Here is a 14,923-nt window from a genome sequence, read left to right on the forward strand (position 1 = left end):
CAAACAGCGCGTACTCCCGAGACTCACCCGGAAGACGCCGGGCGGGTCAGGGGGCTGGGCGAACAGGAGGCGGCGTGGCCGAGGGAAGAGATTTGGGCCTTGGTTCTAGTGAGCAAGGGAGCGGTTAACTGCGGTGACCCAGTGTCTGTAGTACTCAGTCCGGATGGACCAAGAGGCGTAAAGGCAGTGGGGGGAAAATAAGAAAAAAAAGAAAACCCGGAAGTGCCCTCAGCTGCGCTGATAAGAAACGTTTTTGGCCAGAAAGCGAAAGAAGATATCGGAAGTGACGTCGCGGCCAAAACAAGCCTGGGCTTGGGAGTCTGCCCTGAATCTGTAACCACAGATGAAAAAAACCGACTCGCTTTCTGCTGTCGAAGGTGGTCGCAAAGCCCTGCGATCCCACCCGGTGGGCCTCTCGCCTCTGTCCCCGGGATCCGCTCGCCGCGGATGAGCGAGTTTCCGCCGGGGACTTTTCGGGCACAGTTGGCTGTTGGCGACAGAGCGGACTTTCTTCCCTACCAGTCTCCTATCCAGAGGGCTCCTGTCCTGGGACGCCGGGACACCTGTCGCCTGTGAGGCATCATTCATTTTCATGACACCTTCCTCTCCTTTCAGAGCAGTGCCAGGATTAGGAAGAACCATGGGGACGCTTGTTATTAGCACCCACGAGGGACTAGCACAGTGGCCCAGTCTATCGCGTTAGACTGTGTCTCCCTTCATCCCTGGACTTTGACTGATTGAAGGGATCCTAACTATCCATGCCTTACCTCTTTTTTTCACTGTCTTCTTCTCTCGGTCATATATTTTTTCCCCTCTATCTCCTATTCAAAAATCTTGGCCTACCGGTCAACTTTGCAGCTTCTCCCTAATGCTGAGATAAGCGTTCTGTTCCGACACACACATCCCCACTCCAGCAAAAGTACATTTGCTATTCTCTCTTCAATGTCTGATAACGCCCATCTGTAAACCTTGATTTATAACGTGGAGGCTGTTTAGAGCTGGAGAGAACAGTAGAGATGTCTATTTCAATGCTTTTATTTTATAGATGAGTGAATATCAGAAAATATATGATTTATTAGTCCAGGATTTCAAAGCTAGTTTTAGCGACGTTGGAATGGAAACCTAAATCTAATCAGCAAATGTTAGAAAAGGACATCAAAATTTGTTAAAGTTCAGATCAGAAAACATTTATAGAGCACCTGGTAGAATCAAGTACTGCTTTGTGTGCGAAGATTAATAAAAGTAGTCCTTATCCTAGTGGAGTTTTCGATTTAGTTTAAGTTGAAATGGAAATTTTGAAAAGAATGGTAAATACAAAAATAGGTATATGCAGCGTGTTCACCGAGCTCTGGGGAGCAGCATTTAGCCCACCCTGTGAGTAGGAAAGTGAGAGAAATATTTCTTCCCTTAAGAAACACAGTTCATTCTGTGCAATCCCCTTTGGACTTGAGGACTTAACGTTTTATATGTCCATCTCCATTTGAATCACTAATCTAATTTTTCTGTTCTGGTTTCCTTCTAAAGTATATTAACTTTTTACTTACTGCTTTTTTCTTTATTTTTTTTTTTTTTTTAATTTGGCCGGGGCTGGGTTTGAACTCGCCACCTCCGGCATATGGGACCGGCGCCCTACCCGCTGAGCCACAGGCGCCGCCCTCTCTTTTTTTTTTTTTTTTAACTAGTTATTTATTCAGTTCTCTCCTGTAGAAATTTTGGGTTCGTTTAATGCTGCTGCTTATTTTTATGGTCAGGGTAATGGAGTCTGAAAAGCTGGATAAGTCCCTCATAATTTATGAGTTTTTTTCCCTACCAAGATGGACATAATAATGACCTGTATGCCCACTCAAAAGATTGTTATAAGGACCATTCTTTGAAAATATTTTTAAAACTGTAAAAAGTGGTTGTCTGTAAATGTATGGTTTGCCAGCCTTGCTCCTCTGTAAACCCAATGTCTTTTTTTTCTCTTTTAATTTAAAACACCATGCACTCTCAAAATTTTTAAGAGGCAATAAATCTTAACATGAAAAAATTAACTGAATGCTACTAATTTTTTCCTATCTCAAGTGACAGTATACCTGGAACAACTACATGTCTTGAAAAGTCAATGCATAATTGACATGTTTTATTTTCAAAAGACCTATATTAAGTTGAAAGCACTTGATCTGAACAAAAACTGATTAATATACCTTCAGTTCATCAAAGCCAAAGTTTGTAAAGCTTTTTATAGTTTAAGAATAACACGTGTTATAGATAACAATGCCAACGAATTTAGGTACGACGTGAGTTCTGTCTTTTCTTAGATTCTGACAGCTACGGTTATAAACATAGCATATTAAAAAAGTGAAATTGAGGCTCAGTGCCCATAGCACTGTGGTTATGGTGCTGGCCACATGCACCGAAGCCAGCGGGTTCGAACCTGGCCCAGGCCAGCTAAACAACAATGACAACTGCAACAAATAATAACTGTGGCAGGCGCCTGTAGTTCCAGCTACTTGGGAGGCTGAGGCAAGAGAATTGCTTAAGCCCAAGAGTTTAAGGTTGCTATAAGCTGTGACCCCATGGCACTCCACTGAGGGTGACATAGTGAGACTCTGTCTTAAAAAAAAAAAGTGAACTTGAGGTAAGAGGTTAAAGTTTTAATTTGAAAATTTCTTTTCTTTTCTTTTTTCTTTTTTTTTTTTTTTTTGCGACAGAGCCTCAACCTGTTGCCCTGGGTAGAGTGCTGTGGCATCACAGCTCACAGCAACCTCCAACTTCTGGGCTTAAGTGATTCTCTTGCCTCAGCCTCCAAGTAGCTGGGACTATAGGCGCCCACCACAATGCCTATGGTTGTAGTTGTCATTGTAGTTGTCATTGTTGTTTGGCAGGCCCGGGCTAGATTCGAACCTGCCAGCTCTGGTATATGTGGCTGGCACCTTAGCCACTTGAGCTACAGGTGCCGAACCAAAAGTTTATTTTCATTAACCTGATCTTTTATCCATTTTACAATACTCAGGTAGAGGAAAAGGGAGAAACAGTAACTAAAATTCGTTGGAATGTAGTTTACCAGGATCCCGTAAGGTTAATAGTGGTATCCATATTTTACAAATGAGCCAGGCTCAGAGAAGTTGAGTAACTTACACAGGTCACACAGCTAATAAATGGTGAAGCTTGGATTCATACCCAGGTTTCTCTACCTCTGAGTACTGTATATTTTCTATTATGTGCTTAAAAGAGCATTGTTTGGATACTTGATTGAAAATGACTATATTTTTACCTGAGTTAATACCTAAGTTTACCTAAATTGATAGAATTTTCTAATTTTTCTTTCAGATTTTTTAATATTCAAATTCTAAGAATACATTGGAAACCACTCATATAAAGCCAAAAGGAAATAATGAAGAAATGTTTTAATTATTGAAACTATAAGTAAAGTCATGGCTACATCGGCAAATCTGGACATTGGCGCCCCGCTGATTGTAGAAGAATGTCCCAGCAGTTATAGTCTAACTGGCATGCCAGATATTAAAATCGAACATCCACTGGACCCAAATTCAGAAGAAGGATCAGCTCAGGGTGTTGCCATGGGAATGAAATTCATATTGCCTAACCGATTTGATATGAATGTGTGTTCTCGATTTGTGAAGTCATTGAATGAAGAGGATAGTAAAAATATTCAAGATCAAGTTAACTCTGACCTGGAGGTGGCATCTGTCCTATTTAAAGGTTGAGAGTTATGGTATAAATATCTGCATTTGTTTTTGTTTATTTGGGTTTTTTCCCCTGGTCATGAAATTTTGAGTTTAGAAGCCATTTTTTTCTTTCTTTCTTTTTTTTTTTTTTCTTTGCATTGTCTTAGTTTGAATCTGGATTGGAAGCCATTTTTTAATATGATGTTATAGAATCTCACAGAAACCAAAATTAAATAATTTCACATTATATAATGTCTGTTTTAATGGAAGCACATGTTTTAAAACATTTCTTGCCTGATCTTTATTTATAAATTTAACTAATGAAGTTTCCTATTATTTCTTTTAAAATCGTAGGGAAAAAAATTCTTTGTGCCTTTTAAAAATGAATTGGCTTAATATTCTCTGTATCCTGGATAGTTAATTTGTATTAGCTTCCTATGCTTTAATGTAGTAAAATCTGTCTTCGTGATCTAGGTTTAATTTTATAATGATCTATTGAATAATAAAACTAATCTCTTAGGATAAAATTGCTGAAACTTTCACTGTGGTAGTATAGACTTTTTATGACAAGCAATTTAATATTACTTGATAAACAGTTGAGTTAAAGCTGCTATACCTCACGTATTTCTTTTTGATGCAGACGTTGACATAGAACTCTTTTTTTTTTATTTTCCCAGTTTTTGGCCGGGGCCAGGTTTGAACCCACCTCCTCTGGCATATGGGGCTGGCGCCATACTCCTTTGAGCCACAGGCGCCTCCTGACATAGAACTCTTATTGAAATACTTTGTCATTATTAATGTGTTTAAATTTATTTTTTACTTAGCTGAATGCAATATTCATACATCGCCTTCTCCGGGAATTCAAGTACGGCATGTCTACACTCCCTCTACAACAAAGCATTTCTCACCCATAAAACAGTCAACTACTTTAACCAACAAACACAGAGGAAATGAGGTCTCTACTACACCTCTGTTAGCAAATTGTAAGTATTTGCTACTGATGTATTAAAATATTCTTGTTACTAATATAGTAGTTTGAAGCATTTGACTTTAGAACATTATTTCCATTAAGTGCATATTCTCTGGATAAGGAAAATGTGTATCTACACAATGGAATATTATTCACCCTTTAAAAAGAAGGAATTTCTGTCATTTGCCACAGCAGAGATAAACCTGAAAGACATTATGCTAAGTGAAAGCCAGGCATAGAAAGATTATTATGCCACATAATCTCACTTACATGTGGAATCTAAAAAAATAGAACTCAGAGGTAGTTACTAGGTGTAGAGGAGAAAGGGGAGATGTTGAGCAAAGGGTACAAAGTTTCAGCTAGGCAGGCAGGAGGAACAAGCTATCATGACCTATCACACAAAATGGACTATGGAACTGTAACAAATAATAATGTATTATATATTTCAAAATTACTAAATGAATAGATTGTACATGTTTTTACACAAAAAATGATAAGCCATAGGAGGTGATAGATTTTTGTTAATTAGCTTGATTTTATTATTCCACAATGTAAACATATATCAAAACATCACATATACCATAAATATATATAATTATTGTCAGTTAAAAATAAAATTAAATGCATATACCCTTTATAAAAGCTTAAGTTACATCCTAATAGTTTTAGTAATGAAACTTTTTACATGTTGTTGTATTTTTAAATATTTCCTGTATTGTTTCTCTATTGAGAGCAAATACAGTTTTAAATATTAATGATTAAAACCTTTATAGTTTTATGGTAAAATTAATGAATTATTCTGAACTCTGTGAAGTCAATATATCAGTACTTTCATGTCCTTAGAGTGTGAGGCTTCACATTTTAGTTTTAAACTAGATCACTAATTAACAAACTATTTTGTGATAAAAACTGAGTGATTTGTGATATAATTTTGAATGTGAAATCACATTTTTTAAAACTTTGAATCCACTTTTTCTTTTTTTTGACATGGATCGCACTGTGTTGCCCAGTCTGAACTCCTGGGTGTAAACAATCCTCCTGTCTCAGTCTTCTAAGTAGCCACAATTTTTTTTTTTTTTTTGCAGTTTTTAGCCAGGGCTGGGTTTGAACCCGCCACCTCCCGTATATGGGGTCAGCATCCTACTGCTTTGAGCCACAGGCACCTCCTGCCACAATTTTTTTAAAATGTAGAATCACTCTAGAGGAAATAAAATGAATTAAAGTTTTTCTATTTAAACTCGAAAATACTCCGTACAGTAAGAGTATGTTAATGATAGAAAACTAGTTAGGAACTATATATGTTAGTAACTGCATTTATGTTAGTATTTATCTGTATTTATGTTAGTAACTATGTTTTAGAATATAAGGTAAATGCATTTATACTCTAAAGCATGATGAAAATTCTGTCCTTACTTTGGAAATACTAAGTCCCTCCTGATTTCTAAGTCACACGTTGTAGCAGTCGAACCAGGAAGTCTTCATCTAGGACTCTTACCCCACCTATTGGCCATTTATGGTTTACTTATAAAAATTTGCAAATGTCTCCCAGTTGCTATCCTTTCTGTCTTAAGTCCATCCATTCGTATCACTGAACTCAATCGTCAGGTGCTTCTTATTTTTAAGGAGAACTCACATAGAATAATACCTGTTTCGTGTTGTTTTAAAACAATATAACATTAAAATAGTCCAAATACAAAATTTTTGAGCTGAAAATAAATATTTAGACATCATCTGGTTCAAATCCCTTATGTTACAGATAAAAATGTTTAATTGATTATCCAACATGACAGCTAATTAGCTACATCTAGACCCAGACTCGGGAATTTACTCTCAAGGCCAATTTTCCTCTTATGACCTGTTTCTAATGTTAAGAAAAACACTTGGGGCGGTGCCTGTGGCTCAGTGAGTAGGGCGCCGGCCCCATATGCCAAGGGTGGTGGGTTCAAACCCAGCCCCGGCCAAACTGCAACAACAAAAAAATAGCCGGGCGTTGTGGCAGGCACCTGTAGTCCCAGCTGCTTGGGAGGCTGAGGCAAGAGAATCACATAAGCCCAGGAGTTGGAGGTTGCTGTGAGCCGTGTGACGCCACGGCACTCTACCGAGGGCAGTAAAGTGAGACTCTGTCTCTACAAAAAAAAAAAAAAACACATGGAGTCTTGAAATAAAAATATTTAGGAATTCATTGTAGTCAATAAAAAGACAAGGTGTGTCTTTGTGTCTTTTCAAACTGACTTCTTCATAAATTTGTATACAGAAATACGTTTTAAAAATTAAGTACCTCAATTATTTCTTCAGAATAAGTTTTATCGATAATAATAATTTACAGGTATCAATATTACCTTAAACATGTATGGAATTCTCAGATACAGAATAGGTACTTGTAATGTTAGGAACTATTTTAAGGTAGATTTTTAAGCAATAAAATGATAGTTTTTGTTTTAGAAGGGAAAATGGTGGCAAACATGGGATGATAAAAGCATATATATACACACACACACACACACACACAGATACAAAGAATATACAGAAACATTTATGGTATTGTTTCAGCTTTGTCTGTTCACCAGTTGGCTGCTCAAGGAGAGATGCTGTATCTGGCTACTCGTATTGAACAAGGTAATAACCTATTTTAAGACATATATTGAGAACAAATTCAGTAGAGACTCAGTGCCTGTAGCTCAGCAGCTAGGGTGTCAGCCACATACACCTAAGCTGGCAGCTTCAAATCCAGCCCGGGCCTGCCAAACAACAATGACAACTGCAACCAAAAAACAGCCGGGCATTGTGGTGGACGCCTGTAGTCCCAGCTACTTGGGAGGCTGAGACAAGAGAATCGCTTAAGCCCAAGAGTTTGAGGTTGCTGTGAGCTGGGACGCTACAGTACTCTACCCAGGGCAACATAGTGAGACTCTGTCTCGAAAAGAAAAAAATATTCAGTAGCATTTATTAGATTCCTTATTTTGTTCTATATTAATGTAGGAAACTGTAGAGACAAAAACAAATAGCTGTGTAATTTCACCAGGCAGATAACCACACAAATAGTTGTGTAATCTTACCAGGTAGATAATCCAATGAATAACAACCATAAAAGTAATATAAAGTATAAAAATTTCTTTATCACTCTAGCCTTTTATCCAAAAGAAAACATTATAAGTTTCGGCGGCACCTGTGGCTCAGTGGGTAGGGTGCCAGCCCAATATACCGAGGGTGGCGGGTTCAAACACGACCCCGGCCAAATTGCAACAAAAAAATAGCCGGGCGTTGTGGCGGGCGCCTGTGGTCCCAGCTACTCGGGAGGCTGAGGCAAGAGAATCACCTAAGCCCAGGAGTTGAGGTTGCTGTGAGCTGTGTGACGCTCTGGCACTCTACCGAGGGTGACAAAATAAGACTTTGTCTCTACAAAAAAAAAAAAAAAGAAAAAAAAAACATTATAAGTTTCTTATATTTTTAGAAAATTTTTCCAGAAAACATTTCTATTTTGAGTTATGTGTGAGAACATATACATATGTATTTGTTATTTACCCTCAAGGGAAAAGATTATGCATACTACATTGCATCTTACTTTTTTGACTTAATATTTTGGAGAGCTTTCCATATAAGCTTTCCATATTTTATTCTTTTAATAGGTCCATAATTTTGCATTGTATTACAGTACATATCCTATGTTTTTTATTCTTTAACTGTCCCCTCAGTGTTGGTTAATTCCAGTTGGTTGCTATTAAATGACAGTATTGTTATCATTCTTTTAATGTATATCCATATTCCCGCAAGTAGATTTGCTGGCTCAACGAGTAAATGCATTTTTATTTTGATATATACTGCCAAATGTTTATCTTCACACCAGAGCTTGAGTTTCTATTTCCTCATATCCTCACTAACACAGGATACTATTAGACTCTAATTTTTGCTACTCTAATATATGAAAAATGGTATCTCATAGTTTTGTTCATTTTTTAAATTAGGGTCTGTTTATTTATGTTGCATATAGTTTTCCCCAGCTGGTCATTTTTTCTTTGACTTCCTTTATGATGTTATCAAACAAAGGCTTCACATTTTTAAGTGTTAAATTAATTTTTTTTCTTTTTGACTTTCTGGGTCTTATATCCTGGCTTAGAAAGGATTTCCCATTCTGAGATTATAAATAAATGCACCCCCTTCCTTTTTCTAGAACTTCTGTGGTTTCCTTTTTTATATTTCAATCTTTGACTCATATAGAACATGTTTTGGTATAAAGAGGTAAAGATTGAGCTTTACTCTTATTTTCATTTTTTAGAAAATTAGCCAATTGCCTCAGTGTTGGGTATTGAACACAGAAGCCATGGTCAAAGAGTTTTGTTTTTCTTAAACAAGTCACTTATAAGAAAAACTTATTCAAACAGTCTGTCAATCCACTAAATAAATTTAGGGGAAAGGCTGCAGACTTTATAACTAGTAGACTAAATCTAGAGGATAAAATGGGTTTCAGGGTGGGATGGAATGGTACTATATTTCAGATTATTTACTCTTCACTTGCATTATATTGTGTTAGCAAACCACAAAATGAGATAAATTCACAGGCAGCAGTGTTATCTGTAGGATAATAGCTTTAATAAGATGTTAGAGTTTTTATACACGAATAGCACATGTTTATGTAATGCTAAGTGGTATCATAAGTTCATTTTTATTGTGATCCTTCCAACTTCACATTGAGGTAAGCAAGGTATTATTTTGTGCATTGGAGAGATTAAACGACTTGCCCAGGGTCACACTGCAAGTAAGAGAGGCAGGATTCAAACTCTGGTCTCCTGATTCTGAGACCGATATTCTGTTTACTGCCTTGTGCCTAGCATTTTGTCATGTCTTGTAGTTTATACTTCAGTTTAAATAATATGGTAAATGATCTCAGCTATGTCCCTTGAGGCTCATTTTAATACATTGAGACTGCAGATTACAACATATGACTTCAGTGAACAAAAGTCCACACAAACTGAACTTCATTAAGTAATATAATCAACTCTTTGGAATGCCAGTATTTTCATGGTAATATTAATATGTGGTTGTTAAATTAGATCACAAAAATTGCTTTTCTTTTAAATAGAAAATGTTATCAATCACACGGATGAAGAAGGATTTACTCCTCTGATGTGGGCTGCAGCACACGGGCAAATAGCTGTGGTAGAGTTTCTACTTCAGAATGTAAGGAAAATGCCTCAGAAAATGTATATGTACAGTTACCTAAGTTCAGTTAAGTCTTCAGTAAAGTTTTTGTATCTCCAGTCAGCTAGATACAATGGTAGAGGATACAAAACCATGTTTAATGCTGTTCATATTTTTGTGGCATGTCAGTCTAGTTGTAAAGGCAAGACTAATCATACTTGAAACGGTGAGGAATAGTTTAATGCCCAGCCCCTGTAAATGCAGTAAGAGCAAGAGTACTGTCAGCTTTGTAGAAGCCTTCATGGAGGAGCTGTGACTTGATTCCTGAGTGAAAGTATAGTTAGGATTCAGACAGACAGAGGAGGGGGCGCCTGTAGCTCAGTGGGTAGGGTGCCAGCCACATACACCGACGCTGGCGGGTTCAAACCCAGCCTGAGCCAGCTAAAATCAACAATGACAACTGTAACAATAACAACAAAAATAGCCAGGCGTTGTGGCGGGCGCCTGTAGTCCCAGCTACTTGGGAGGCTGAGGCAAGAGAATCGCTTAAGCCCAAGAGTTTGAGGTTGCTGTGAGCAGTGACAGCACAGTGCTCTACCGAGGGCGACATAATGAGACTCTGTCTCAAAAAAAAAAACATTGGAAGGAAGGCATCCAAACAATCTTGATAACAAGACCATCCATGAATCAAAGTTTCCATTGTTTCTTTATTAACCCCAGAACATTATCTTAGTGTGGAAGAGTAGTTGTTATTGACAGAAATAAAAATGCTCTTGTTTAAATTAATTGAAAAGTCTTTTGTCTCTACTTCCTACTCCAGGGTGCTGACCCCCAGCTTTTAGGGAAAGGTCGGGAAAGTGCACTGTCATTGGCCTGCAGTAAAGGATACACAGATATTGTCAAAATGCTGCTTGATTGTGGAGTGGACGTAAATGAGTATGATTGGGTGAGTCTATGATACTGAATTTTAAATTATTACAACAAAATACAGAATTTATTTCATTTGGGGAGATAATGCATTTTATTAAAAAATAAAAATAAATACAGAAGAAGAATTGACAAACATAACATACCAAAGTTATGTCATAACTTTATACTAATAGCATAACTAATAACAATTATTGGTTCTGATTTAAGTATTCTTCACAAAAGTCTCAATTTTTTGTAAACTGTTTCATTCCTAATTCTTAGCAAAACTTATCACAGCAGCATACTTGAATCTTGCTCACCCTGAAATACTCTCAATTACATTTTCCTTTTGCAGAATGGAGGAACACCTTTGCTTTATGCAGTACATGGAAATCATGTGAAATGTGTGAAGATGCTCTTAGGTAAGCAGATAAAAATGGAAATTATTTAGCAAATGCCATGTGAGGACTTTTATCTTTCAACCTAGTCTCCCTGGTGGTACTCAGAAGCATTCATCTTGTTGGTGTTCACTCCTGGAGAGTGAGTGTAAAGGCAAGGCTGGAGAGCTGCCACTGTAGAGCTGGCTGTGCAAGGGCAGCTCCATCGCCCACCACATCTGCAGGTGGACCTTTTGTCCTTGTTGCTTTCATGTGGAGGTCCCATCTGAATCCACTGTTATTTTGTCTGCAGTGTCTTTATTCACAAGCTTTGTCTTTCTTTGTTTGAGTTTCAGCCGTTCTGGAGGGCACTTGTTTGTTTGAAATGTCTTCCCTCCAATATACCAAAGTAAATTGTGTTCCCTGTGTAGTCCCTACTTGTCAGACCCATCCTGAAAATATTCTCCAGGTTTGCTGAAAATCTGTCCAGCTATTTGCACATGAGCCAGTAATAGACAAAGATAATGAAACACAGGCATTTTCATTTTATTCATGTAGATTTTTCTATTTTGGTATAGAAAATGGAGCTGACCCAACAACAGAAACCGACTCTGGGTATAACTGTATGGATTTAGCTGTAGCCCTGGGCTACAGAAGTGGTAAGCATTTGAAAACTCTTGGGTTTTATCTCTATAAATAGTACAAGCCAGTGTTCCAAACCATTTTCATCACTTGGAGTCATAAAACATGTTATCCTAACTCCTGAAATGTACTTTTAACTATGAGAAAAGTCATCACATTCCTACAAAGTCTATAAATGAGAGTGTTGTTATACCTAGACCCACTTTAGACCAACCTTGTACTATTCACTGTCCTTTAGTTCCAGAAATAGAGAAAGCAAGACACAGAAAATCCGGTAATTTGGACAATTACTAAGGCAGTGACAGACCAAGTTTTAAGTTTTTAAGGTATTGTGTTACATGATTGCCCTCAGATTCTGAGTATATCCTACTTGGAAACAACTTCATTTTAGAAAAATTAAGGATGTGGTTTGGTGCCCGCAGCTCAGTGGTTAGGGTATCCACCACGTGCACTGGGGCTGGTGGGTTCAAACCCAACCCAGGCCTGCTAACAAAAAAAAAAAAAGTAGCCGGACATTGTGGCAGGCACCTGTAGTCCTAGCTACTGAGGCAAGAGATTGAGGCAAGACTGAGGCAAGAGAATTGCTTGAGCCCAAGAGTTTGAGGTTGCTGTGAGCTGTGATGCCATGGCACTCTACCAAGAGCAACATAGTGAGACTCTGTCTCAAAAAAAAAAAAAAATTGGGAATGTTAAGTTGAATTTGATAGTTTTGATAAAAATTTGGAATTAATATCCTGTGATCTTGATTACCTATGTGTTCTAGTTCAACAGGTTATTGAATCACATTTGTTGAAGCTGCTTCAAAATATCAAGGAGTAGACAGAGTCATCAGAAAATGTTGTCTCCCCTTTGGTTTACCTTTTGGTCCTTATAAATAATAGTTTACTTATAAATTTTTACCTCAGTTGCAATATTTACTGATCTTTATTAAGTTTTAATATTTCTCTGAGTAATTCACTGGTTTATAATAAATGTAATGTTAATACTTTTTTATAAATGTGTTTTACTGTATATTTAAAATTATAAATTAATATTTCATGGCATGTACATTTTTATGGTACAGATAGTTATCTGTCTTTGTATCAAGTGCTGTAATTTGACATTTTCAGATCATTCTGCCCTATTCATCTTTACTCTTATATTAACTCATTTGACTTTATATAGGATTTGATATATATAAATTACTAGAAAAAAATTTTGTTATTCACAGTGTGATTGTTTACAAAACAATGTTATAAATAAAGTACTTTTCTGTCAGTTTGCATGATAGTTTTTTAAATTATGTAAGATTATTAGAGATTTCTTTTTTTTTTTTTTGTAGAGACAGAGTCTTACTTTATCGCCCTCGGTAGAGTGCCATGGCATCACACAGCTCACAGCAACCTCCAACTCCTGGGCTTAAGTGATTCTCTTGCCTCAGCCTCCCGAGTAGCTGGGACTACAGGTGCCCGCCACAATACCCGGCTATAGAGATTTCTTTAGGATTTTTAATCTAACCCTTCTGTACTGCCTTAGCACTTCATTAGATCAAATAACATACATAATTCAAATAAATTGAATGTAAGTCAATCAACAAAGACTTATTGTCCTTTTCAGAAGCATATTTAGAATATTTTTCTCTTGTAAATAAGTTTTTCTGTAGGAAAAGTCCTCTGTGAAAGAGAAGTCAGTTTTTCAGTACAAGTGGACTGCTGTTTACTGCCACTATAAACTCAGGTTTATAGTGAGAGAAGAGAGCCATGTACTGAAAGTTAATTTGAGAATGATGGGGAGGTTGAGGCAAGAGGATCTCTTGAGCCCAAGAGTTCAAGTTTGCTGTAAGCTATGATGATGCCATGGCACTCTACTCAGGGCAACAAGGGTTTGATATTTGGACTTTGATCTTAGAGCAGAACTTCAGGAAAGCATCCAATAAAAGCAGAAATGGCAATGAGACTAAATGACCATGATTAGTTTATTTCTTTCTTTCTTTTTTTTGGCAGTTTTTGGCCAGGGCTGGGTTTGAACCCGCCACCCGCCACCTACTCCTCTGAGCCACAGATGCCGCCCATAGTTTCTTATAACAGTAACATCGAAAGGAGAAAGTAAAACTCTCTATTGTGGCACTCTACATAATTATTTGATTAAAAAATTGATCAGGGCGCCGGCCCCATATGCTGGAAGTGGCGGGTTAAAACCCAGCCCGGCCAAAAACTGCAAAAAAAAAAAAATTGATCAATTTACTTACCCTCCATGTAGTAAGAGTACTGAGAAATCTCCAAGGCCTTTTCATAAAATGTATAATATCTGAAATACTTACATCAATAGCATTTTACCTATACAAACTTAACCTTGGGGAGGCTGGGCATTGTTTCTGATTTAATAATTCTTTCTATGCTGCTCGTACTGTAATATTGAGCTAAATAAGATATATGGAGAACACAAAACAACCTCATCATTTCCAGCATTCCTCTTTTTACAAAGTGAAATAAATCTTTATAGTCTTCCAAGGACCTGTGGGAAATCTTTTTTCTTTTATAAAATCATAGCTGTGTACATTAATGCGATCATGGGGCATCATACACTGGTTTTATAGACCGTTTGACACATTTTCATCATACTGGTTAACATAGCCTTCCTGGCATTTTCTACTTAGTTATTGTGTTAAGACATTTACATTCTACATTTACTAAGTTTCACATATACCCTTGTAAGATGCACCGCAGGTGTAATCCCACCAATCACCCTCCCTTTGCACCTCCTCCCTCCCTCCCCTCCCTTTCCCCCTTCCCCCTATTCTTGAGTTATAACTGGGTTATAGCTTTCATGTGAAAGCCATAAATTAGTTTCATAGTAGGGCTGAGTACACTGGATACTTTTTCTTTCATTCTTTACTAAGAAGAATATGTTCCAGCTCCATCCATGTAAACATGAAAGAGGTAAAGTCTCCATCTTTCTTTAAGGCTGCATAATATTCCATGGTGTACATATACCACAATTTATTAATCCATTTGTGGATCAATGAGCACTTGAGCTTTTTCCATGACTTAGCAATTATGAATTGGGCTGCAATAAACATTCTGGTACAAATATCTTTGTTATGATGTGATTTTTGGTCTTCTGGATATATGTCTAGTAGAGGAATTACAGGATTGAATGGCAGATCTATTTTTAGATCTCTAAGTGTTCTCCAAACATCTTTCCAAAAGGAATGTATTAATTTGCATTCACCTGTGGGA

General features: G+C 37.2%; 1 protein-coding gene across 2 annotated transcripts; it reads left to right on the forward strand.

Moving 5' to 3' along the window:
• Positions 1-55: 55 nt before the first annotated feature.
• Positions 56-12,962, forward strand: ANKRA2 (ankyrin repeat family A member 2). 2 transcript variants are annotated; one of them, XM_053588857.1, is made up of 9 exons: positions 56-572; positions 3,313-3,718; positions 4,496-4,654; positions 7,192-7,257; positions 9,719-9,816; positions 10,598-10,723; positions 11,042-11,108; positions 11,642-11,722; positions 12,469-12,962. In XM_053588857.1, the coding sequence occupies exons 2-9, from the start codon at positions 3,634-3,636 to the stop codon at positions 12,522-12,524; spliced, it is 738 nt and encodes a 245-aa protein (XP_053444832.1). In that variant the 5' UTR covers positions 56-572; positions 3,313-3,633; the 3' UTR covers positions 12,525-12,962. The 2 variants fall into 2 exon arrangements, with proteins under 2 accessions (XP_053444832.1, XP_053444822.1); XM_053588847.1 differs by having other exon boundaries at positions 3,313-3,705.
• Positions 12,963-14,923: the final 1,961 nt, after the last annotated feature.

Source organism: Nycticebus coucang, chromosome 1 (genome assembly GCF_027406575.1).
Source record: "Nycticebus coucang isolate mNycCou1 chromosome 1, mNycCou1.pri, whole genome shotgun sequence".
Lineage (NCBI taxonomy): Eukaryota > Metazoa > Chordata > Mammalia > Primates > Lorisidae > Nycticebus > Nycticebus coucang.

What these genes read in the sequence shown, in the direction of transcription:
- ANKRA2 (XM_053588847.1), top strand. Translation starts at nt 3,417, where the DNA reads ATGGCTACATCGGCAAATCTGGACATTGGCGCCCCGCTGATTGTAGAA. An exon ending in GGCATCTGTCCTATTTAAAG is followed by an intron (nt 3,706 to 4,495) that starts GTTGAGAGTTAT and finishes TTTTTTACTTAG; the next exon opens with CTGAATGCAATATTCATACA. An exon ending in AGCCCTGGGCTACAGAAGTG is followed by an intron (nt 11,723 to 12,468) that starts GTAAGCATTTGA and finishes TATGTGTTCTAG; the next exon opens with TTCAACAGGTTATTGAATCA.